The following is a 24,086-nucleotide window of genomic DNA, read 5'->3' on the forward strand; positions in this document are numbered from 1 at the left end:
TTCTCGTTGTTCTCTTGTAATCAGATATATGAGAGAGAGAGGTGTATCGAACAAACAAGAAGAGCGTGATGAAAGAATGGGGGAAAAGAAGGACCCTCTCTGTACCCTAAAAATTCGAAATCGCCAAAAAGTCCACAAAAGAGACCCCGGGAAGAAGAAAAAAAAGAGAGCACGACTGTGTGTACACTTAACAACTCGTACTCCTCGCGCCGCGCAGACCTAACGCGATGATGATGATGAGAGCGGTAGCATCCTCTCGCTTCTTCTTTCTCTTCTTCTTTCTCTCCTTCTTCTCTTATTTTATCTCCGGAGAGAAAGACTTGAACCCGTACGCTATTTTAGGGGTGGACAAAACCGCCGACGCTTCCGCCATCAAAAGAAGTTACAGAAAACTGTCCTTACGGTTTCACCCGGATAAACAACACACGATTAACGATGATGAAGAAAAAGAAAAGATAGAGCGAAAGTTTATGAGCATTCAAATGGCGTATAAGACGTTGATTGATCCGGAGAAGAGGAGGAATTACGACGTAACCGGGTACGCAAACTTGAAAGATTTGGAACGAGATGAGAAAAGGAAAGAGAAGGAGGAAGGAGAGAAAAAAGGCGGATACCAGCGCTTCACGAAAAAGAAAGGTTCGTCCTCCTCCTCGTCGTCTTCGCGAATGAAAAGAGGTGGGTGGGATTCTGAAGAACAGACGATTGATTCGATTGATTCAGAAACGTTCGATTTTACGAGTTTGAGCGCGTTCGAGTCCATCGTGTTTAACCGAAGGAGGAACAGCAAGGACAATAACGCCGGCGCTGTCGGCGGGAATAGTTGGCTTATCGAAGTCTATGACGATGCTTCGGAACCGTCGCAAAGAGCGTCATCGAGTTGGGAACAGGCTTCCAGAGCTCTCGATGGTTTTGCAAAGTTTGGAAGAGTAAACCAAAAGCTCTATCGACGGCTCGCCGTGAAAGTTGCCCCGAAGTACTTCATGTCCAACGAACCGATTGCGTTTACCAAGTTACCCGCAGTTGTTGGTTTCGCGCAAGGATGCAACAACTTTTGGTGCGCGCAAAGATATAGAGGCGAAATGAAAGCGGACGATTTAGGATCGTTCGTGATGGATAAGCTGTTGCGATTGAAAGAGGTTCCAAGTGTTGCGTCGGAAGAGCTGGAGCAGAACTTTGCTCCTGTGACAATTAGGGGAAATATTAAGGACGAGAACAAGAAAACGCCAAAGAACGACAAAGTTAAGTTTATCATTTTTTCACCTCGCGCCACGACGCCGAGCCCAACCTTGCGTAAACTCGCCACGGAGTATTCGGATGATGTTCATGTGGTCAGAATTCATCACACGGAAAGAGATCAAGGAAAGTGGAAACAGATATACGGGGTTGAATCAGCTCCAGCAGTGGTCGTTCTGAAATCCGAATCGAACGAAGTCATCGTGAAACACGGCGTTTCTGGCAAGGAGAGCTTGAAGCGCTTATTTACCGAGCATCATTTCCAACTCATTCCGGAGATTATGTCACGTAGTATGGACGATATACGTTGCAAATCTGGCGGATTGACTCGACTTTGTGTGCTCCTCCTAGGTGATGAAAGGGAAACGACTGAGTCTCTTAAGCACACTTTGAGTAGCATCAAGAAGGATTTACAAAAAGAAAGAGATGAGAGTAACGAAGAAGGACTTAATGCAATGAAAGTAAGTTTATCCACTGCTTTAGAAAACGATGAGATTGTTTTCGCTCGGATAGATTGCGTCAAACAAAAGAAGGCGTGTCAAGCGTATTCCTTCAAAAGGGGATCCTCGAACGCGGAGTTGAGAGCGCTGCGATTCATTTCCGACAAACCCGGTAAGATGAGTAATGTTCTATTCAAGGGTAATGCTGTAGATATCGAAGAAGTTTACGAATGGATTGGGGAACTGTTCAACGCCGATGAAACAAGTCGTTCTCTCCAAGACGAGGTATCGAAAGCGCTTTTGATACAGGAACGCCTTGGTTTGAAAACGCAACTTGAACAGTTCAGAATGGACATTTTGCAAACTGTTGCTCGAGTCTTGGAAGAATCTGTTATCATGATGGTAGAGATTGGTCCCTTCCCGATTATTTTCATGTTTGTTCTTCAGATATCCCTATTTCGATTTTTGCGTAACAGAAAGTTTGCAAGGAGCGCACAAAACGTTCCATCTGCTGATACTGTGGATACTTCGACGTCCAATGCACTCGACGCTAATGATATCGTCATGAACCTGAGCGAATTCTCTGAAAGGACCACGGCACTCACAAAGAGCGTTTACGTCGTGCTTCAATTCATAAACAGTCGTGACAAAGGACCGGTTGTGGAGCAAATACAGGGCTTACAAGCGCTCGCTAAAAAATTTAAGTCTGAACGCCTGTTGCGTTTTGCTTACGTCGACTTGGATCAAAACGTTTCTTGGAAATCGTTCGTAAATGATGTTGGGGAAAATTCAGTGTGCGTTTGGCATCCTTCCAAGCTTAAGTATGAAAAATTAGGAATCAGTTGTGTCGAAGATGGCGTATGCACCAAACTTGACGCTGTGTTGGACGGGAGCGCGAATTGGGAGAAGGAAATCAAAGACAATGCTTGGTTCCATTCTTCTTCGAGCGTAAAAAACAGGGATATGAAGAAATAGTCGCGCACAGTATTTATGATAGAATGTAGGATTGATAGTAGCATGTAATAGCAGCAGAAGTACTGTAGTTAAAATAAATAGATTACTTACATGCGGCAGGCATCTGACTTTTATAGGCTTAATTCGCAAACTATTTGATTATAATCCCTGGGATTTGGTTGACGTCTTTGCTCTCTAGAACAGCGATGAGGTTGTCTTCGAGTTTCTTTCTGTTAGCTCCGGTAAACTTTTGCACCATTTTGTCCCCTCGAAATATACGGAAATCCGGCGTGTTTTCTACTTCGAGCTCGTGAGTCAAATGCGAAAGCGCGGGCGAAGAGTCGCCGACAACTTTTAAGAATTTGATATTCTTAAACCGAGGGTCTTTCGCCACGGATTCGTACGAGTGTTCAAATTTTATGCACGGTCTGCAATACGAGTATCCACACTGCAAAACAATGACCGGATTCTCGTTTGCTGAACTTTTCTCCTGCAAATATGTCTCGAGTTCTTCTTGACTCTGCACGTGTTTGACCACGGACTTTTTGACTGTTTTTACCCACCAACGCTCGAAATCGTCAAACGAGGCCGTTTGATTTCGAGCAGCTGACGTTCCCGCAAAACTTCGCAACACCGTGTTTGCTTCTACTTCCGAAAGTACTACATCGTACAAAGCGGCACCGCGAAGGATATCTTCTGCGTCTAATTGGCTGTCCTTGTTTCTATCTAATTTTTTAAATACATATTGCATGTCTTCGTCGGTCAAAATTCTCGGTTCAGGCGCACCGGTGATATCTTTGCAAATCGCAGCTCTAAGAATCTCAACTGTAGCTTTGTTGGAAAGCTCCAGCATCGCGCCTAACGCGGCACCTTTGACAATAGAAGACGGAGATTCTGAGATGAGCAAAGCCTCCGTGGGATTCACACCGGCGGAAGCTATGCCTGGCGCAAATAACTTGAAGAGTAACTTTGTTGGTAGTGTGCTCGCGTGTCCAGTCGTCAAAAGAATCACTCGCTCGGGTTGCACGTGCGAGGTAACTTTTTGAAGATACTCGTCGACTAATGTGCCCCACGCTAAAAATTCGTCCAACTTTTCCCTCGTTTTCGGCCCGATATCACACTTTTCAACGTCATCGAACGACATCTCCCAACTTCCTTGCAAGCCAAAGTTATCGATGCACTGCGTTATTTTCTCCTTCTCCTCCTCGTCTTTGTCATCTTGAAATCCTGGTGCGATACCTTCCCAATTAAACTTCTGTTGTAACTTTTTTAATTCTCCTTCGTACGTCCACGTGAAGTTTGTCATGTTCATGTTTCTCACTTTCTGCCCGTGATTGTATACCACAGTCCCGAAGCCTCTACCAATCGTGACTACTAATACCACACCATCGACGTCTCGGCCTGGCCCGTAATACATTTGCGCGTACGCCGCGGCTTCGGTGTGTATCATCGACCCCACTTTGCCTTTTGATTTTGGAAACATCTTCACTATGTGTTTGTTAATATCCCGGTTCCCGCACGCTCGCATAACCGCTCTCGTGTAGCTCACGCCAACTGTACCTCCCCAATTGTAATGGGTCGCAATTTTCGACAGCGCCTCTTCCACCGCTTCTTCCTTCAACTCCTCTAAATCAACTTCAACTCCTGGTCGCATAAAATCTGCGTTCGCGGTATCGATGATGGCCCCTTTCGCCCCGTGACCTCTCAGCTCGATGCCTAACACGACTTCTCCGATTGGATAGTCGTTGTTGGAGAGTTTCTCCGAGTTCAAACCACCTGCTCGTGTGGTGGTGAAGTTCTTGGTCATTCTCATCTTCATCGAACGCGTCGTCGTCAGAGTGAGCTGCGTCCGAGCACTCGTCGTCGTGGACGCCATCATCTTTTCGGTCGTGTTTAAATATATTTCTATCTATATGTTACTATTCTTCTACTCTGTCGTATACTATATCTCTCTTCTTCTTCTCGTTATATTAAGATGGGAAAAAAAAGCATCAAAAGACAAAACCCGTTCGTTGTGGTTTGTGTGGAAAAGCGAGAGAGAGAGAGAGAAAGAGCCCTCGTTTTTCGCCTTCACTCTTCTGCACAACTTTGCTTGGGATAATAAAATAATCGCGCACACACACACGCACACACACACAGTGTCTGTCCGTACTATACACAACACGTAGTATTGTTATTATTAACAACAACAAAGAGAGAGCGTGAGAATACTACTTTTCGAACGCGACGAAAGAAAAGGAATAAAAGTCCTCCTCTCTCGCGACTACGAAACGATTCGTCATCTGAGAAGAAGAAGAAGAAGAAGAAGAAGAAGAAGGGATTTTGTTTGACGGCGATCGAATTAAATTATCATCAGCAAAACACGAAAACACGCGGCAGACAACATGGGATTGAGAGATTTATTAGGCATCCGAGGGAAGAAAGAACAAGCGAGCAGTTCGAGCAGTCGAGCATCGGAACAGTTGGATGAAATTGTTCCCGCGCCGAGCACATCATCCACGGCGCAGACGCCGGCCGATTTGAGCGGCGGATTTGGAACGACGTCGTCCGCCTCCTTAGCAAATACAGGCGGCGGCGGTTCTTCGATGCCGTATAATCCGTACACTGGGTTGGGCGGGCCGTTCGACCCGGGGATGTCGCAAAAGTTATACTCCATAAGCACGACTCCAGAGTACTTATTCGACGAAGAAAGGCAGATGCGAACGAGATCATGGAGCGAAAACTTGACGTATTTGACAGGTGTGGGGTACCTCGGCGGCTCCGTCGCCGGAGGAGGAATAGGTTTGTATAAAGGATTGCAAACGCCTAGAGAATCAATTGGAATCGATACGACAAAGTTAAAAGTGAACAGAGTGCTGAACGCAGTGTCGTACAGAGGGAGGACGTTCGGAAACGCTTGGGGTGCGGTAGGATTGTTTTACGCCGGTTTAGAATCGGCGTCGATGATTTACACGGAACACAGATTTGATCCGGCGTGTAGCGTTTTTGCTGGCGCCGGCGCTGGTGTTTTGTATAAGAGCATGAACGGTCCTCGAGCGATGGCTGTTTATGGAATAGGTGGTGGCGCTTTATCCGCACTTAATCAAGCAATTCAATCGTTCCTTTGAGAAGAAAAAATGTCCTAGCATCTTAGTAATAAATAATAAATCGCCAATAAAGTATCGAGTGTATCTTCGATTATGTGTATGTGTATATTAGAAAATATGTTTGTGTTTCTCTCTCTCTCGCTAAAGTCTAGTTGAATATATCGTATTAAGCATTAACATACTTAAGTAATTGTCGTCGGGATAATGTGGTGATTAAAATCGTTTGGAAGCGAACGGGTTCGCGGCGACTTTGTTATACTGCGGTTTGCTCCCGAACGCCAAACCTGGAGCAAAACCACCGCCTTTGTTCGTCGCGTTTATACCAAAACTCGAGCGTCTTCTGTCGTTATTGTTGTTGTTATTGTTGTTGATGTTGTTGTTGTTGTTGTTTTGCCCAAAAGATGGTATTTTGTTGGTATTCATTACCGGTGGAGCTGGTGCTTCCATAGCTTTCGTCGTGACTTCTCCGTGTGAGTCGTTCAACGAGTCCAACGATCGCATTGGTACCGGCGAGTGCGTCCGTAAGGAGCGGCGAACCGGATTGCCCATACTTCCTCGTCTTCCTCCAGAATCGCGCATCGGAGTATCGCCGAAAGGGTCTTCGTCCAACAAGTGCGGTCCACCGTCGGCTCCTCGTAACTCTTCGTTCGAGAAGCTTCGCTTGTGGATTGCGTTCGCGCCGCCCACGCCGTGGCTTCTTCTCAATTCGCTGTACATCTGTTCCAACCTGCGTTTCTGGCCACACACTTGCTCGTACTTTCGATAGATTTCCTTCTGTTTCGTCTTTGAAGCGTTCAAAGCTTTCATCATCTCCTGCCTCCTCGCCCTCTCTTTCGAATACGCCGCGTGTACGTCTTCCAGCTTCGTGCGCGCCTTTGCGTACTTCTTCTCGAATTCTCTTTGCCCTCGTTCTTGTATGGCTGCGTACGCCATTTCCAGTTGATTGTTTGCAAATTGTTGCGCGTGGTACGCCGCGGTGAAGATACTGTCCGTGTTGAATCCTCTCAACGCAACCTATTTATTGTTATTATTATTAGTGTGAGTATTTTGAAGAAGAAGAAGACGAAGAAGACAAAGAAGACAAAGAAGAAGAAAAACAAACACGTTTTGTACCTGAACTTTCTCCTCTTCCAAGACGAGCGGCGTTTGCTTCACGTGTCGTTCGAGCACTGCTTTTTGACAGATTGGGCACTCGCCTGAACTCAACACTCTCTGTATGTCCTCTTCACCTGTTGTTTGTTTGCGCGAATAGAAAGCGTCGCGGTTTAATAATAAAATATGCGTAAGAAGAAGAAGAAGAAGAGAGAGAGAGAGAACGACAAAACGACGACAAAACGAGAGACGAGAAACAAAAAAACTTTAGCGAGCGTCGTAAACAGTAGTACAGAAGAGAAAGGAAGACGCACAGAACTGATGTCCACATCGAGTGATGTACGCGTGGTCCTCAATCTCCGCCCAGCATCCGTTGCAAATGTGCATCGATGCGTTTTTTGTGTTTTTGTGAAGAAGAAGAGAGAAAAAATTTTGAAGAGCAAATTTGAGCACCACAAAGAGACCAAACTTCATACAGAGCGATTGAGTAATCATCATTCTTCACAACCAAACGCGCACGATGACGACGACGACGATTCAGACGACGTGTGATTTTTCAACGAGGAGCCTCGTGAGTACCAGCAGCAGTCAACAACGATTACTCGTTTCTTCTTCTTCTTCTTCTCCTTTCGCGAGACGACAACACGGGAGAAGAGGAAGAAATCTCACGGTGTCGTCAACGTCATCCACCTCGACGACGGAAACGGAAACGACGGGGACGGAAAAACAACAACAAAAGTTAGAAGAACTTCCCAAGAGCACGTCGCAACAGGTTGAGTTAGCCGCGAAATCGGTGAAAAAAGCCTTGGAAAGCGGGAAGAAGAATGTGGAGGTGACTTTTGATATTCCTTTGATTGGAGCGACGGATTTAGATGATTGGCCGGGAGGCGTTCGGCAACAGTATCAGAGTATGAGTCCTATGGTCGAAGCGCTTATGAAAGCGGTGAGCGGAGAGAAGACGGTGGCGAAAAAAGTCATCGACGACGCCGACGCGGTGGTGAAAGTGACCAGTGGTGACGACGTATGCACGACCTTTCCAACCGCGGAGGTTCTCTCAGACTTGAAACAAATAACAAAAGATGCCAAGAGAGCGAACATGATCATCAACCCGCAGTGGGTGCTGAACGGAAACATATTGAACGATTTCGGTTTCGGCCCGTGGAGAGAGAAGAACGAAAAGTTTGTGAAAGAATTTGAGATTGCGTATTTCTTGAAAGAACAAAGAATTCAAGGCGAGACGTTTCGACTGCAGAAAGTCTTTGGCGGGCCGTGGCAAGTGTTTGTTCTAAATCAGCAAACTGGGCAAGTCGAACCGTTGCCGCCGTTTGAGGAGAGACCATCATACCGCGAATTAGAGGCGTTGTTACAGTCGAGAGAAGGTTCGATTGCGGCTATGAACTGGGTGGAAAGAGCGCAATCGGAAATGACGTTCAACGCGGAGAGTTTGACGCGTAAACCGAATAACACCAACCAGGATGAATAATTTGTCGTCGTGGCCCATATGCTTTGTTGTTTTGTTGTGTGTATTATATCTTATGCTACTAAATGCTTCCTGCAAACTATTTATACTCTACTATTTAATCTTGTTAGCGCATTCTCTGCGCTACCGCGTGTATTCGCTCAAACAAAGGATCAAATAACGCATTCATACTTCGTTGAATCTCTTGTATGAAGTGTGTCCCGGCGGCTTCGTCGTCCAAGTCAATCGCAAACTTTGCCTCCAACTTCGCGCCGGCATCACCTCGTAAATCCGGTAAATCCGAATCGGCCATCAATTCGAACAAGTTCAAAATCAACGTCACGCAGTGCGGCTTTCTCAACAAGTTGTACGCCTCGACGCAATACCGTTTGTAATCGTCCATGAACTCTCCCAAACAGTCTACCATTTCTTTACTGATTTTTATACTCGGGGGAGAAATCTTCGGATCTCTGCCCATCATGTATCCAAAATCGATGTGAAAGAGCTTTCCGTCTTTCGTGAGCATCAAATTATCCAAGTGTCTATCACCAACACCGAGTAAATACGTGATGACTGAATATCCCGCGCACGATTTAACAAAATTTTGCATTGACTGCATGGTGCACCCTCCCGGTCCTTTCGGATCCGGATTGTGAATAGCGATGTACGCGCGGAGACTGTCGTGCTCCTTCAAAATGTCAGCTATAGCAGAAGATTTCACGAATTCAATCAAACCAATTTCGGTGGAAGTGGCCAAGACGCGATACGTGGTCAGTCGCAAATCCAAATTTTCTCGCTTCCATAACTTGTCAATGAGCTGAATCAACTGCACGCACAGCTGATCTTGTCTACAATCGTCGCCTCTTTTAAATATGACGTTTTGGGTTTCATCGTTGATGTCTCGAAACGCGAGTTTCAATGGACTCAAGGCACTCTTAAACACGAAACTTTCCTCGGAGTTGATTCCAGTTAAACTGATTAAAGGATCCAACAAGTGCGGTATGTTGTGCGTGAAATATGTCAACTCCGTTCCTATGCCTTGCCCGTTCAGAATAGCCCGGAGTCTTTCAACCTTCCTCGCGCCTCTTAAGTTCAAAATGTCAACGGTGATTGAAGTTAAGCGTTCAATCAACACGCCCTGTCGTTTCAGCGCTATCCACTGTTGCGTCCCTTTCGGTCCCAGGTCGTGACAGGCTTGCTCAAACATCTGATGAGTCGCCATGGCACGTCGCTCAAAGCTCGGGTTTTCAAAACCAACGACTAGGAACCAGTACAAAAAACTCGCCAAAACTTCGTTTTTAAGCGCTCGGGAGATGAGAAATCTAGACAAGACGGAATCATCCGAAGGTTCATACCGCAACGCTTGGACGAGCTGGAGCAAATAAACTAGAATCTCATCGTCCTCTGCTCGCGATAAAACACCCACAGCATAGCTTCGGACGTCGATATTTTTGAAATGCGGTGTAAGCAATTCTAAAGCAGCTGCAGGACCGATGGGTGTCCACTGATGCATCAAACCAATCGCTGCTTTCGTTTCGTCTTTATCGTTCCAATCGACGCTTTTGAGAAACTTTGTAAGCGCTCGCGGATCAGAGCTCAGCGAGTATCGAAACTTCCAGAGCAAGTTTTGGGTGTCCATATCCATTTTCCTCGTAATCGGAGAGGACATTGCGATGGCTAATCGAGCCTTCTCTCCTGCGTTTGGTTTCAAATCTTTATCGACAACTTCTCTTCCGTGACTTCTCGTCAACTCGTAGTGCATGATCTCAGAGGGATTTTGGGTCTCAATGGCTATCTCTTCGTCGATGAGCCACACGAGGCTTTCCCAATTCTTCTTCCTGGATTTATTCACACTATCGGATACTACTTCTTCGCTAAAAATGATAGGTAGCGCGTACGTTGGGAATTCCACGTGAAGTTCGACGTAACAGCTCATCTCCTCCAACTCTTCCAGTCTCGCCTTGCGCATTTCCTGTATTCTCGAAAACGTCATCTTGTCGAGCCAAGAAACGTGCGGCACTTCGCCTCGCTCGTACTTCGAAAGCATTTCCTCGAATCGCTCGAGTTCTTCTGTGAATACGATGAGTTCTTTTTCCGTGGTAGATTCCTCCTGAGGTGAAGAGGAGATGTTGGTATTCGTCTCGCCCCCAGCGTTGAACAGCTCGCTCGTTCTGCTCGAAGAAGAAGGAGAAGAAGAAGAAGAAGAAGAGAGCTGTAAAGGCAGCCGTTTCTGCCCTTGGACGAGCTTTCCTGTTGCTTCGTCGAATAATCTAATGCGCGCGTAACCTATTACGGATAAATCTCGTTCGTTGTTCTTGTTCCTCGTGCGCGTTCCTCCTCCGGCTCCTCTGTTTGGTTGTTTTTCACCAATACGAGGCTGTGTCCTGCTCTTCTGGTTATGGTGATTACAGTCAACTAAAGATAATTCCAAGACTGAATCCGAGGGCAAATCGTTCACTTTCATAGGGAATCCAATCGTCTCTTGGAAAATAGCGCAGCCGTTTTGGTATAAAGAGGTTCTCGTGGAGGTAGACGTTGTCAGCTCCGTAAAGTTTTCTTGATTGTTGGAGTTTGAGTTCGTTGCGGAGGAAGAAAGAATTCGAACTCCAACGAGAACTTCTTTCTTCTCTCCTTCACTTGCGGCAAATCTTCCGTGCAAGCCCGAAACATCTATTGTCACGCTCGTGGACACGTCGCAGCTCCGGTAGACCCTTTCCGAAGGGGCGGAAGAAGAAGAAGTCGCCATCGTATGGTCTTGTCTTTCTTCTCCTTCCTCTCTCTTCCCAAATTTGTGAAGCGAGAGGCCTTTCTTTTTTTTTCTGAAAATTTAATTAATACGAATTCTTAAAAATTGCACGACAACGAGAATATTAAATAATCCCCATTCTAATCAATATAATATCAATTAATATTGTATCGCACTGAATGAATAGAACTTGAAAATACGAATATTCAATATCCCAAATGGATTAAAAATGTTTTTAAAATAAAAATAAAAAATCCAAATAGCTTTAGAAAGATTATAATACTACTTAATTTACTTTATAATCGGTATACTTGGTATAATAATATTATTTTATAATACAAATCTCTTCAATGGTTTCGAAAAATTCGATTTATTTTGGGGAATGAATTGAATTGAAATTATTTATGTAATTAAATTATTAAATTATTTTATTTTTAGACCAGGAACTTTGAAACCTGAGCATTTCTAATTCATCATCATGATAAAATAAATATTGATACGTAATTCACTGTTATTTACGGGAATATATCCTCACAATTGTTTAAAATTGAATATGCTTATTTGCAGAATTTTTAAAGCCGAAAACAAAAGAGAAAGAGAAAGAAAGGGAAGGGCGCTCTTCAACGCTTTCACACGCGCAAAAACGGGTTCAATATGTTCATTCGTCTATCGTGAGTTGGTTTGTTATTGTTTTCAACGCGTAGGTATTGGTTCTTTGCAATTCTAGAATGTTTGGACTAAAAATGTTTTTTGTTGCACGCAAGTGTGCAAGAGTTGCGGCGTCCCCCTTCTTAGTCGAGCTCTTTCGGCTGGGAGGAGGGCGAACCGGATCGAGAAGATTCGTTTTGAGCGGCTTGGAATAAACCCGCCATCATCTGTTGCATCATCAATTGTGCTTTTTCTATCTCCTCTGGGTCTTGGTACCCTTCTCGCGCGTTCGCGCTTCTAGTATTCTTCCTCATCTCGTCTGCGTACTGGTAACTGCTCGCGGCTTGAGCACTCGTATTCGACGTTTTCAAAATCTCATCGAAATCTTTCATCATCAGCGCTCTGCACCCACCTCCGGTATTCTCTCCTCGCGTTTCACTTCTCAGCAAATCTCTCACAGGTCCATACGCAGCTTGTTTGCACAATTCTTGCAAATCAGATCCAGAATATCCTTTCGTTCTTTCCGCAATTTGCCAAATAGGCGCGTTCATTTCGTTCAAAAAGAATCCCTTCTCTAACTTCTCGTGTTGCAAGGTGACGCCTAATATCTTCGCCCTCTGCTCTTTATTCGGTAAACCAACCTCGAACGACCGTGGCAACCGTCTCAAAATAGCTTCGTCCACGTCCCACGGGCGATTCGTCGCCGCCAACACCATCACTCGCGCGTTTGAGTCCGTGTTGAAACCGTCCCACAACGTCATGAACTCCGTCTTCATTTGCGTCACCGCTTCGTGTTCGCTGTTTTTCCTGGTTCCCAGAAAAGAATCAATCTCGTCGATGAAGATGATCGACGGTTGTAACTTCCACGCTAAAGTAAAGACCGCGGTGACGAGTTTCTGCGCGTCGCCGAACCACTTCGATTGCAACGTGCTCGTTCGCACGTTGATGAAGCACGCCTGCGACTCTTTCGCCAACGCTTTCGCTAGCAGCGTCTTCCCGGTCCCGGGAGGTCCGTATAACAGCACTCCTTTCGCTGGTTTCAACAAATTCGATTTCGAGAACAACTCCGGCCGCACTAATGGTAATATCACCAGTTCCTGCAGCGCTTCTTTCGTGTCTTCTAATCCACCGATGGAGTTGAACGTGACGTTAATATGGTCCGGGTTCGCCACGTCAGCCGCGATCGCGTCTTCGTACACGTTCGTGACTAACTTAGGTCGACCTAAACGTTTGGCGATTTCTTTTTTCCTCTGTTCCGCGGCTTTTGAGGTTTGTCTGTTCGGGTCTAAACGTTTCAATCCGAAGGAAAGGACCAAACAACTGAACAGCGCGGAGACGGCGAGAAAGGCGACTTCTTGGAGAAACGAGGGGGGTTCCGCCGGACCTCCTCGTTTGTTCGACATACTGTTTGATTGAGAGGAGGAGGTTGGAGAGGACAACGAAGACGACGACTGTTTTGAATTTGAAAGAAGAGTAGTAGAAGTATTCTTCTCGCCTCTTTCTTCTTCTTCTTCTTCTGTTCGACGATGATGATGATGCGGTATGGTGATTGAATTTGATTCCTCTTCGGGGGTCAAACGACGACGATTTTTGACGAAAAAAAAGAAGCGAAGACGAAGAGAAGAAGAAGAAGAAGAAGAAGAAGAATTTCGTTTCTCTTTTCTCAAAAAAGAATTCTCGAACGAGTTCTTTGCAATTTTTTTTTCAAAGGCAACAACAAAACAAAACTCCGCTCATTCTTCTTCACTCGTTCGTTCTCTCTGCGTACGAATAATACGAAGAAGAAGATGAAAGGCCATCTCCATTCTCCTTCTTCAAAGTCGTCGCTTTCCTCCCCTCGAGGAGGAGGGAGAAAATATAATAACAACAACGACACTATTATGGGGCTAAACAATAATACTAAGAAATCATCATCGTCAACTTTTCTCACCCCTTTTCGTTTAGGACGAAGGAAGAAAGTGGATTTAGGAACGACTATTCACCCGCTCGCGCAAGGGAAGAGAATATGGGACGCTTTCTTAGCCGTAGCCGTGATATACAACGCCATTTTCTGTCCTTTTCACTTGGCGTTTAACGTTAAAATGAGTTCGTTTCACGAGTTGATGTATCGAGTCGTAGACGTGGTCTTTATCGTCGATATATTCGTGAATTTCAACACTGGATTTTACGATACCGGGAACAACTTAGTCATGGATAGACAACGAATATCCGATCGATACATCACGAGCTGGTTCTCGATTGATGTCATATCTTCAATTCCTTTAGATTTAGTCTTTAGAGAATCTTCATTGACGGATAGCGTGTCCGCTTTACGGTTGACGAAGCTGTTGCGTATGTTTAAACTGATGAAGATGGCGTCGGTGTTACGAGTGCACCGGATTCACCGAGCGTTTTACAATCGATGGGACGGAATGCCACAAATTCGATACGCTTTGTTGGATATCGTTGGGTACGTGTTGTTAACGTTTGTGTACGCGCACTGGTTCGCCTGCGTGTTCTTCTTCGTCGTGAAAATAGACGGGGTGGAAGACCACGCCTGGTTCGAAGTCGCCAAACAGAAAGGGATATGGGATGGCGAATTGATGAGCGATCCATACACGGAATACTCTCTATCCTTGTATCACGCGGTTATGGTCATGTTTACCATCGATATGAACTTCAAACCAGAATCGAATTTAGAACGCTGGACGACGTTGTTCTTCGCGTGTACTGGAGCAGTCGTCGTTTTGTTCTCGCTCACGTCGGCGACGAATATTTACCACGACACGTTTGGCCGACAAACGAGGCTGTATAAGAGTCGAATCGACCATGTGAATGAATTCATCAAACGGAAAAAGTTACCGGATCAGTTATCGAATGATCTAATTGATTTTTACGAACATTTAAGAAACAGAGACCATTTCTCTAAACTGACTGCAGATAACGCGATTTTAGAGGAAGTGCCAAAGTCGTTGAAAGGAGAAATTTTGCTGAAAATAAATCCGAGCGTGACAAACGGAGAGTTGTTAAAAGGGTGTTCGAATTCTTTGAAAGTAGCAATATTAAAACAGTTAGAGATGAAACATTTAGCGCCGGGAGAGGTTTTTATTCGATACAACGAAACGGCGAGGAATTTATACTTCATCTCCGAAGGTGAAGTCGAGTGTTGGGAAGGCGACGAGTTAGGATTGGAGAAGAGAGGCGAAGCGGTGATTTTGACCCGGGGAGATTACATCGGCGAAGCGTCTTTGAGTGGATTAGGAAGACGTACGATTGGAGGTCAATCGAAAGTTTCGGCCACGGCTTTATGCTTTTGTGAAGTGCTAGTGTTGAGCCGAGAAAGGGCGAAGAAATTGTTGGAAAACTTACCATCCGTGGTAAGAAGAGAGTTTGAAGATTTAGTGCGAAAAATATCGGGCGGCGGTATTGGAGACGAAAACGGAGTCTTGAACGGAGTAGGAGGAGGAGGAGGAGGACAAGGAAGTATTACGGCCCAAGAATACGAACGAGTGATCGAGGAATTGATGCTGGAGAGGATGAAAAGAGAAGAACTGGAACAGCGGTTGTACGACCAAAGAAATCCTCACAGAGAGGCGTACAATCAAGACAACGACGACGTGGAAGACGACGGTCTGAACTATCCCTTGTAATTTAGAAATACATGTATACAAATTAGAGCTTATTCATACCGGTAATGAAAAGTAAACGAATTCTCGAATCAAAAGACGAGCAAATTGCGAGTCCTTCTTTGTCTTTGTTCCAATCGAACGCGCTGATGGGTTGCGTGGATACTTTTGATTCCACCAGTAGGTGCGTTTGACCGGCATTACCGACACACTCTTCCTCGTTCAGTTGTAAACGTCTTTGTTTTGGATACGCGTATTTATGCACCGATAAAGTGCCGTCGCCACCTAGAAATACAGAAATTTCTCGATTGAAGGGAGAATGCTTTACACCCCATATAGTGGGACCATTTTCCATGACTTCCGTGACGACAGAGCTCGAGAAGCCACCTCTTTTGGGATTAAACGTACGTGCGTCGAATACTTTTGACTGCGATTCTAAGCACGTCACCACAAACTTATTCATCTCTATAGCTTTCCGGTCAAATTCTACTCCGCAGACGCCTCGATCAACATTCGTTTCCCAATACAGCGACGTTGAATACTCACCACTATTCTTCACTCTTCTAAGGTCAAACATTTTGACCGTACCGTCGCTGTATCCTGCTAAAATCATCGGTTCGCTATCGTTCTTGGCATTGCCTACATTTACAGACCAGCACTCTGGCGAGACCTTTGTGGTGACGGACGGCGCAAAATTCACGACGGGATCAGATTGTTTCCGTCTGAAGTCCCATACTTTCACAGACCCATCTCGACTTCCTGTGACGATCACTTTCGAGTGTTGATTATAGCATCCATCTATGCAATTGATGATTGATTCGTGCGCGTTTTTTACCACTCGCGTTGGTTTGGTCAAGTATTCCACATCCCAACAGAGAAGTTGACCAGAAAAATCTCCCGCGATAAACTCGCGTTCAATCGCGTCTGAACCGGCAAAGGTCCCGCATTTCATCGCGTGGTCGTGTTCGCATTTTCCTTTTGCGTTCATAACGAGACGAGAGGATGGTTTCGCCGGTGATGAAGACAAAGGAGATAAAGAAGAAGCCTCCTCGTCCAGAGGGTGCGTGTTTTCAAGCTCAAAGACTTGGAGACTTCCGGTGCCTCGAGCGTGCGCTCCTAACACGCAAAACCGAGCACTGGATGGGATCCATTTCACGTCGTGAATGGTTTCATCCAAAGCTATCGAGCTGTGGACGGATATCTGAACACCAGACGATGATGACGATTCGTCGCGCAGACGCATGTTCAAGAAAAGAAGTGATGGATATTTTTTGCGATATTGTTCTTTTTTTTGTATTATTATTAAATATATTTTTACGTAGCTACTCTGCCAATCTAAACATGAGCTTTCTCTGATCCTCCTCTTTCCTCTCTTTCTCTCTATGAACTCGTTATCGGATTCGTCATCACATACTAGACTGCCTTGCTATTTCTAACGCGCAAGATATTATTTTTTTTGTTTTTCAATTAGAGACGCAACAGCTTCTTCTAACACGGCGCTCGTTGGTGCTCTCAGCGTAAAAATGTACATACTCCAATTTCTCATTGTTGTCACACACATACTCGTAATTTCGACTTCGCCTCGTCTTCCACAATCAACTCTCTCCCTCCCTTCTCTACTATTACTGTTTTAAAATGTTCTCTCCCTTCAATATAATTCTTCGTTTCCGTTTACCCTGCTGCGTGCTCAATTACAGACACACACATGCTCTCTCTCTCTCTCTTTCTCTCTCTCTCTCTCTTCTCTAAAAATTCTCCCACTCCTCCTCTCTCTTTCTCACTCACTCACATCACCCTCTACACCAATAATAAAAATATTATTTAACCCAACGACGGGAAAGCAGCGTTGTCCGCAACGTTGATGTTGGCGCCTCGGCCGCCTCGGCCGCCGCCGCCGCCACCACCGCCGCCACGAGCGCCGGAGTTGCCGCCACGGCCACCTCCAGAGTTGCCGCCACGGCCACCACCAGAGTTGCCACCTCGGCCACCTCGTCCACGGTCACCTCCGCGTCCGCCGCCGCCGCCGCCACCGCCGCCACCTTTACCTTTGTCTCCACGGTTGCGGTCGCGTCCACCGCGGTCACGGCCTCGGTCGCGTCTGTCGTCGTCGCGGTCGTTCGATTCAGTCGGGGCAACCTTGAAGTTCAAGTCGAGCGTTTGCTTCGCCTTCACTTCCTTTTCGCCACGTTTACGAAACTTCGCGTCGACTTTGAGCATATCAAGATGATTCTCTTCGTCCTCGAGTTTCTTTGGCGCTGCCATGGACTCGAAAGCAGAAGAGTCAACCGCTCTGGCCGGCCCAGTCTTGGCGAGGGCTGCCACGGCTTTCTTCTTCTCCTCTTTGAGTCTCATGGCCTCTTCCAAGGAGATTTCGTTGGACGGAGCTTCCATTTCTTGCTCCGTGGCAGATTCGTTGCCTCCATCGTCCATTTTGGCATCGAGTTCGTCACCAGCTTTGCCCCAGTTCCCTTTACCGGCGCCTCCTTTGTGTTCGGAGGACTTGCCGTGGTGGGTTCGGTCGTGCTTACCAGAAGTGTGCTTCTTCTTGTCGCCTTGCTGGCCCTTGGCACCGTATTGCTTTTCCTTCGCGCCGCCGGTGACTTCCTTGTGCGAAGCCGGTTTCGCTTTGTCTGTTATTCAGGTAATGAACAAAGAGAGATGTCAGTTAATTAAAAACAAACAAGCCACAGAGAGGAGTGTTTTTCTCCAACAACCCAAAATAAAGAAAAACAACGAATTGAGGGAGAGAGGGTTAGCTCGAGTGACTGGACGCAATCGTGAGGATATATATCTACGTTTGAACGTATGTATTCCTCTGAAACCAATCAATTCGAACGTACAGAACATATTTACATTCGTTTCGATTGGTATCGAGATGAAATAAATCTCGCGCAGAGCTCTCGCGGTATCGATTGCGTTCGCAAATTGCACTCACTCTCTCGCTCATTCTTCGTTGAAAAGGAGCCAAAAACAAGGCGAAAACTTGCTTGATGCAGTTATCAATTTTCGAGGAGAGGGAAGGAAAAAAAAAGAAATTTCGCACCTTTCGCGGCGACGGGATTCGGCCCGTCTTCGCCTAACGCGGCGAAAGGATTAGCGGACATGATACGATGTCCTTTCAAAAACTAAAAGTCGTGATAGAATGAGAAAGTTTTGTTTAAAGCTCGAGTGAGACGAAGCTTATGTATGCCGTTTTTCGGAAAAACAGAGTGAACCGCTTTTAGATATCTCCTACCCGAGTCTGCCCCTTTTTTGGAGGGCGAAAAAGGAAAAAAGAGAGAAAGAGGGGGAGAAGAGAAGTTTTTTCGTAAAAATCGTCGTCGTCCACTCGTCCTGTCCTCCTTTCAGATCGAAAAAAAAAAGAGTTCGTCACAACAACAACAACAACAACAACAACACACAACAAAGGAAGAGAGAGAGAGTGTGTGCGCGTGTGAAGAAGACAAAGAAGAAGAAAAAGAAGAAGAAGAAGAAAAAGATGGATATCGTTCCAGGCACGGCGGATTCGTTTTCATCGAAAGCGTCCAAAAAGTCCAAAACTCGAGACTGGGAAAAGACGAAAGAGCACTGCATTCGTTGGGCATTTTCGACCGGGCAAGCGGCGTGGACGTTTGGAACTACGTTTTTAGTCTTGGTCGTGCCATTAATCGTGCAATTGCATCGAGAGGAACAGATGATGGAGATGGAGAAAGAACAAATGGGAGTGTTGGCGGATCAGCAACAACAGCAGCAGCAACAATTATAACTTTGATTCTTGAAAGCTTGAAACACCAGACATAGATTAAAAACAACGTTCTTTTCTCTAAAGCGCGCGATAGAAAAAGATGTCCGGAGCCGCATCGTCTCTTCTAGAAAAAGCTAGGCCTATCCTCGCTCTGTATAGACAAATCTTGCGAACACACGTTGCCGCTTTACCGGAGCCGATGAAAACGTTAGGGGATAAGTACGTCCAATCGGAGTTTCGTCAACACCTGAGGAGCACACAGACGACGAAGGAACACTGGAGAGAGTTTCACGTGCAGTGGACGACGTATTTGTCCCAAATTCGTGGTGATGCGGGTGGAGTGAGTGGAGAATTAGATCCAGAGATTTTAGCGAATTTGCCTGAAGATAAGAAAGAGCAGCTCAGACGTTTACAAGAAGAGACTTCGAAGCCGTTTTCGATGGAATCTAATAAGGTTGAGAAGGATTCCGCGAAGTAGATACAAGTTTAGTAAAGTATACGTGTGGCGGTCAAGACATGCACACGTACACATAGAATAGGATAAGCATACATTTTGTTCAATAATACCATTAAAATTCCAACCATAATCACAAAGCACGACGACGAGTATATGTAAAGATCCCTTCTTCTCAAACCTCGTTTAAAATTATTCCCCTCGTTAAAAAAAATACGCTCAGAAAAGTGATGCATCACGCTCGATGTACCTGTAAATCTTGCACCTCCGTGCGCAATGATTCTATACTCCGGTTCGACAAAAAGCTCAACGATGAGACGAGCGAAGCGTTCGCATCTCAAATCCTCTGCGATGTGCGCGAACTCATGGTAGACGACGAACAGGACGAAGAGGAAGAAGCACTGAAAAAGCGCATAAAAAACGAGAAGAGGGAGGAGGAAGAGACGGCGGAGAGAGTGCTCGTGTCGAATACTAGTGCGACAAACGCCGCAAGTTCAATCACCTTGAGAGAAATGAGCGCGTTATTATCGCCCATTCATCGAGAGTTGATCGAGTTACGAAGCGAAGTCACAAAGTTAAAGAGTGATATCGAAACACTTCGCAGGAATAAGGAAGAAAAAGTCTCGCACGAACAGGTCTCGAAGATTGAGCACAAGTTCTTCCCGCTTTCGGTATCGCCGATAACATACGACTCATTCAAAATTTCATCACTTGGCACATCCTCCGTAGAAGAAAATGGAGAAATCACGCTGCTAAGTGAAGTGGATCGAATGCTATCAGGCGTTCGACGGCAGTGCGCATAATATGAGAATTGTTATTTCTTTCGTAATACTAACGTATAGCTTAATCTTAATGTTATTACACGTCGAGATTCATCAAGTCCGGTCCTTCATCTTCGATGAACTGGCGGCGCGGTCCTACTTTATCGCTCATTAACAGCGAAAACGTGTGATTGACCATAGCTGCATCGTCCACCGTGAGTCTGCGCAAAGTTCTTGTCTTGGGATCTAACGTCGTATCCCATAGTTGCTGCGGCATCATTTCACCCAAACCTTTAAATCGCTGCAAATTCTTTGGTTGATTATCTCCTAATGTATCTAAGTGTTTCTTGAGCTCTAATTCGTCGTAGCAATACTTCACATTTTTCTTTCCCGACTCGACTTTATAAAGTGGAGGCACGGCAACGTAGATGTGTCCTTGTTCGAACAGCGCTTTTTGATATCGATATAAAAAGGTCAATAAAAGCGTTCGAATGTGCGCACCATCAACATCGGCATCGGTTAAGATGATTATTTTTGAGTATCGCAAGTTGTTCACATTGAAATCTTCACCCATGACGCCGAGACCGAGCGCGGTCACCATCGATTGAATTTCCGTGTTCTTATACATAGCCTGTTCGTCTTTACGTTCGACGTTCAAAATCTTACCACGCAACGGCAACACCGCTTGAAACGCGCGATCTCGTCCTTGTTTGCACGATCCACCGGCGGAGTCACCTTCGACGAGAAAAATCTCAGTTTCGTCGGCGTTTGAGTTCGCGCAATCGGAAAGTTTACCTGGCAACGAAGACGATCGCAACACGGATTTCCTGCGCACTAAATCTCGCGCTCGTTTAGCCGCCTCGGAAGCTTTGAGCGCGGCTTGTGCTTTTTTGAAAACGGAGGATAAAACCTCGGGATGAAACTCGAGGTATTCCGTGAACTTTTCTGAAATCATAGCTTCGACAGCTTTCCGCGCTTCGGAATTTCCAAGACGAGTTTTCGTTTGACCTTCAAACTCGGGTTGTGGCACCCACACGGCAATGACGGCTGACAAACCTTCGCGAATGTGATCCCCTCCTAAATTAGTATCTTCTGCTTTCAACAACTTCGCTTTTCTTGCCGCAGTGTTGAAAGCACGCGTCAACGAAAATTTCAAACCGTCGATGTGAGATCCACCGTCGATGGTCCGAATCGAGTTTGCGTAGCCTAAAATCGTATCCGAGTAATCATCGTGCGTCCACTGCAAACATAACTCAACTTTAACTCCTTCGTGCTCTGTTTTCAACGTAATCGGTTCGTGGATTGCATTTTTATCGCTGTTCAAATCTACGATGTAATCCGTCAAGCCGTTCGGGTATTTCAACACGTCTTCTTTCATTTCCTTGGTTTTGCTATCCACGCTCGTAAAGCGAAGCTCGGCATTCGAGTTCAAAAACGCTAGTTCTTTCATTCTTGCGCGAATAATGTTTGGATCAAACTCTTGTACTTTTTGGAAAATCATGTTATCGGGCTTAAATCGCACTCGTGTCCCGGTTTTCGGATTCCCATCTTTTGCCTTTCTCTCAGAGACTTGTAGCTCCGAAGTTGTCTTCCCTCTCGAAAACGTTTGGAAATACTCCTTGTCGCCTCTCCAAACCGTCACTTCTAACTCTTCCGATAGAGCGTTCACGACTGAAACGCCCACGCCGTGCAGGCCGCCACTCACGGAATATCCCGACTCGGCTCCGCCAAACTTACCGCCGGCGTGTAATATCGTCAACACTGTTTCCAAACTTGACTTGCCAGTTTTTGGGTGAATCTCAACTGGAATCCCGCGACCATTATCAGTTACGACGACGTGTCCTGTTTTCTCCAACGTCAGCTGGACATTACTCGCGTGATTTGCTTGAATCTCATCCACGCCGTTATCTAATATTTCCCAGACTAAATGGTGCAAACCTTTCGTGGAGGTGTTACCGATATACATCCCGGGACGTTTGCGTACAGGTTCTAACCCTTCCAAGACTTGAATAGAACTCGAATCGTAATCTTGCATGCTCTCGCTGGAAGTAGAAATCGCTCGAGTTGCTGTTTTTGTTAACGGTGAAGAGCAAGATGACGTTAAGGAAAGCCGGCGCTGCGGTTGGTGCTGTTTTGAGAAAAAAGTAGTTGTAGGTGATCGACTCCTGCTCGTATCGCTCGAATGCTGTCTCGCCGCCATGGCGACTGCACCATTCCGACTCTCGCTTCTTCCTCCGAAACCAACGATGTTGTTGAGTGTTGATGAGAGCATTCCACTCGTCCAAGGTGAAGACGACGACGAGGAAGGGTAAAGCAGATTTCTTCTACTTCGAGAGAAGAACGTTCGTTGCATTTTCTTTACCAGTTTGAATTTGTTGTCGACGATGTCGTTACGAAGAAAAGAGGAGGAGGAGGAGGAGGAGGAAAGACGAGGCCCGTTGATGTTGTTGGTGGATGTATTCGATGAAGTTGTCTGTCTGCGTTGTCGTCCGTGGAGGATAGATGGTGATGTTGATGATAAAATTTGGTGCATATAAAGCGGCGTGTTGTTGGGTGTGTGCTCCCTCCTTTCGCGCGGACAACAAAACTTATGATGAAGAGACGATTTGGGCGAGAGCGAGAAAAGAAAGCGAAAAATCAGGTTTCAGAACCACTTTTGGCTCTCCTCCCTTCTTTTGTTCTTTTTTCCTCAGTTTTTTCCCTCCCTCTCCCCCTCCCCAAGAAGAAGAAGGCTCTTTCTTCTCTGTATCGTACTAAGGGGAGGAAGAGGGAGAGAGAGAGATGCCGGTACCACCGAAAACGCCTCGGTCACCGATGACTCCGAACAGTCAAGCGATGACGAATAACGTCTTACTGGACGGGTCTCTTTCCGAGAGGAGGAAATCGAAAATCCCAATCGAATTGTGGGTGAGAGGCATCGCGTTACTCGGCGTCCTCTTAATAGCCGTCTTATTAGTCATGCACGGGTCGAGAAATCTGTCGTTGAAAGACGACGTGATACCAAAGATTAGTAACCCGGTAAACTTCTTCATCTTTAACGCGGTCGTGACCTCATTCGCGGTCATTCCCGGAGCGGCTTCGGCGACGTGCGTTGCCGCCGGGGTGATTTTTGGTGCTGGCTTTGGTACTATTTTAATTGTTTTATCCGCGGGTACAGGCGGTGTTATTTCCTTCTTCATCGCGAGATACGCGGCGAGACCGTTGATAGAGAAGTTATTTATTACAGAGGGCGGTAGGTTTCAAATTCTCGATCAAGCGGTTGTCAGAGACTCGAGGCAAATCGTTTTGCTCTTACGTCTCTCGCCGTTTTCGCCGTATACTGTGATGTCGTACTTACTCGGGTTAACCGCTGTTCCGTTTTGGCCGTACTGTTGGTGCACCTACGCTGGAATAGTTCCGGCGAGTTTTGTGTACGTGTACTTGGGAGTGACGGGGCGTAAAGCAGCGAACGGTTCGAAAGCCTCGCACGTGGAGTTGTTGTTTTACGTGTTCGGTTTAGTCGTGACGGTGCTCGTGACGCAGAGGATAGTAGCGATATACAACGAAGTTTTAGGAGCAAAAGTAGGAGGTGTAGACATAGGACCTCAGTGTTTTAGCACGGCGAGACCGGGTGGGATACCCGAGGAAGGAGAGGAGATCGAGATGGCGGAAAAATCCATAGGGGACGAGTTTGCGAGCGAGTTGGATAGGATGAAGGAGATGGAAAACGGCGAGATGAGCAACGGAGACGTTTTGTTAGCTCCTTTGTCACCGACTCGAAAAGGTAGCGCACCAGTCGCGGTGATATTAGGTAGGGGTGACTCAACGTCGTTGCGCAGTTCCGGATTTCATCCGAAAGGCGGCGACGCGCGAGCACGCAAAAATGTAGAATAGCTAATAAATCC

General features: G+C 46.0%; 15 protein-coding genes across 15 annotated transcripts; 8 read left to right on the plus strand and 7 right to left on the minus strand.

Moving 5' to 3' along the window:
* Positions 1–227: 227 nt before the first annotated feature.
* On the plus strand, positions 228–2,648 carry Bathy09g01840 (chaperone protein DnaJ; the record flags this gene model as incomplete). The annotated part of the gene is made up of 1 exon (XM_007511224.1): positions 228–2,648. The coding sequence occupies one exon, from the start codon at positions 228–230 to the stop codon at positions 2,646–2,648; it is 2,421 nt and encodes an 806-aa protein (XP_007511286.1).
* Positions 2,649–2,778: 130 nt separating this feature from the next.
* On the minus strand, positions 2,779–4,503 carry Bathy09g01850 (predicted protein; the record flags this gene model as incomplete). Its single annotated transcript, XM_007511130.1, has 1 exon — positions 2,779–4,503. The coding sequence occupies one exon, from the start codon at positions 4,501–4,503 to the stop codon at positions 2,779–2,781; it is 1,725 nt and encodes a 574-aa protein (XP_007511192.1).
* A 508-nt stretch (positions 4,504–5,011) lies between these two features.
* Positions 5,012–5,734, plus strand: Bathy09g01860 (predicted protein; the record flags this gene model as incomplete). Its single annotated transcript, XM_007511037.1, has 1 exon — positions 5,012–5,734. One exon carries the CDS (start codon positions 5,012–5,014, stop codon positions 5,732–5,734), a length of 723 nt encoding a protein of 240 aa, XP_007511099.1.
* Positions 5,735–5,926: 192 nt separating this feature from the next.
* Positions 5,927–6,646, minus strand: Bathy09g01870 (predicted protein; the record flags this gene model as incomplete). The annotated part of the gene is made up of 1 exon (XM_007511010.1): positions 5,927–6,646. The coding sequence occupies one exon, from the start codon at positions 6,644–6,646 to the stop codon at positions 5,927–5,929; it is 720 nt and encodes a 239-aa protein (XP_007511072.1).
* A 679-nt stretch (positions 6,647–7,325) lies between these two features.
* On the plus strand, positions 7,326–8,288 carry Bathy09g01880 (predicted protein; the record flags this gene model as incomplete). Its single annotated transcript, XM_007511015.1, has 1 exon — positions 7,326–8,288. One exon carries the CDS (start codon positions 7,326–7,328, stop codon positions 8,286–8,288), a length of 963 nt encoding a protein of 320 aa, XP_007511077.1.
* A 103-nt stretch (positions 8,289–8,391) lies between these two features.
* Bathy09g01890 (predicted protein) lies at positions 8,392–11,010 on the minus strand (the record flags this gene model as incomplete). The annotated part of the gene is made up of 1 exon (XM_007511254.1): positions 8,392–11,010. The coding sequence occupies one exon, from the start codon at positions 11,008–11,010 to the stop codon at positions 8,392–8,394; it is 2,619 nt and encodes an 872-aa protein (XP_007511316.1).
* A 791-nt stretch (positions 11,011–11,801) lies between these two features.
* On the minus strand, positions 11,802–13,061 carry Bathy09g01900 (predicted protein; the record flags this gene model as incomplete). Its single annotated transcript, XM_007510984.1, has 1 exon — positions 11,802–13,061. One exon carries the CDS (start codon positions 13,059–13,061, stop codon positions 11,802–11,804), a length of 1,260 nt encoding a protein of 419 aa, XP_007511046.1.
* A 477-nt stretch (positions 13,062–13,538) lies between these two features.
* Bathy09g01910 (potassium/sodium hyperpolarization-activated cyclic nucleotide-gated channel 4) lies at positions 13,539–15,150 on the plus strand (the record flags this gene model as incomplete). Its single annotated transcript, XM_007511033.1, has 2 exons — positions 13,539–15,038; positions 15,097–15,150. 2 exons carry the CDS (start codon positions 13,539–13,541, stop codon positions 15,148–15,150), a joined length of 1,554 nt encoding a protein of 517 aa, XP_007511095.1.
* A 159-nt stretch (positions 15,151–15,309) lies between these two features.
* Positions 15,310–16,506, minus strand: Bathy09g01920 (hypothetical protein; the record flags this gene model as incomplete). Its single annotated transcript, XM_007510880.1, has 1 exon — positions 15,310–16,506. One exon carries the CDS (start codon positions 16,504–16,506, stop codon positions 15,310–15,312), a length of 1,197 nt encoding a protein of 398 aa, XP_007510942.1.
* Positions 16,507–17,084: 578 nt separating this feature from the next.
* Bathy09g01930 (unknown protein) lies at positions 17,085–18,367 on the minus strand (the record flags this gene model as incomplete). Its single annotated transcript, XM_007511187.1, has 2 exons — positions 17,085–17,893; positions 18,307–18,367. The coding sequence occupies 2 exons, from the start codon at positions 18,365–18,367 to the stop codon at positions 17,085–17,087; spliced, it is 870 nt and encodes a 289-aa protein (XP_007511249.1).
* Positions 18,368–18,741: 374 nt separating this feature from the next.
* Bathy09g01940 (Translocase of outer mitochondrial membrane complex, subunit TOM22 (ISS)) lies at positions 18,742–19,008 on the plus strand (the record flags this gene model as incomplete). The annotated part of the gene is made up of 1 exon (XM_007511043.1): positions 18,742–19,008. The coding sequence occupies one exon, from the start codon at positions 18,742–18,744 to the stop codon at positions 19,006–19,008; it is 267 nt and encodes an 88-aa protein (XP_007511105.1).
* Positions 19,009–19,087: 79 nt separating this feature from the next.
* Bathy09g01950 (predicted protein) lies at positions 19,088–19,465 on the plus strand (the record flags this gene model as incomplete). Its single annotated transcript, XM_007510931.1, has 1 exon — positions 19,088–19,465. The coding sequence occupies one exon, from the start codon at positions 19,088–19,090 to the stop codon at positions 19,463–19,465; it is 378 nt and encodes a 125-aa protein (XP_007510993.1).
* Positions 19,466–19,671: 206 nt separating this feature from the next.
* Positions 19,672–20,244, plus strand: Bathy09g01960 (unknown protein; the record flags this gene model as incomplete). Its single annotated transcript, XM_007511275.1, has 1 exon — positions 19,672–20,244. One exon carries the CDS (start codon positions 19,672–19,674, stop codon positions 20,242–20,244), a length of 573 nt encoding a protein of 190 aa, XP_007511337.1.
* A 55-nt stretch (positions 20,245–20,299) lies between these two features.
* Positions 20,300–22,735, minus strand: Bathy09g01970 (DNA gyrase subunit B; the record flags this gene model as incomplete). The annotated part of the gene is made up of 1 exon (XM_007510962.1): positions 20,300–22,735. The coding sequence occupies one exon, from the start codon at positions 22,733–22,735 to the stop codon at positions 20,300–20,302; it is 2,436 nt and encodes an 811-aa protein (XP_007511024.1).
* Positions 22,736–23,037: 302 nt separating this feature from the next.
* On the plus strand, positions 23,038–24,075 carry Bathy09g01980 (predicted protein; the record flags this gene model as incomplete). Its single annotated transcript, XM_007511265.1, has 1 exon — positions 23,038–24,075. One exon carries the CDS (start codon positions 23,038–23,040, stop codon positions 24,073–24,075), a length of 1,038 nt encoding a protein of 345 aa, XP_007511327.1.
* Between the last annotated feature and the right edge of the window lie 11 nt (positions 24,076–24,086).

Source organism: Bathycoccus prasinos (genome assembly GCF_002220235.1).
Source record: "Bathycoccus prasinos genomic : Chromosome_9".
NCBI classification, from domain to species: Eukaryota; Viridiplantae; Chlorophyta; class Mamiellophyceae; order Mamiellales; family Bathycoccaceae; genus Bathycoccus; species Bathycoccus prasinos.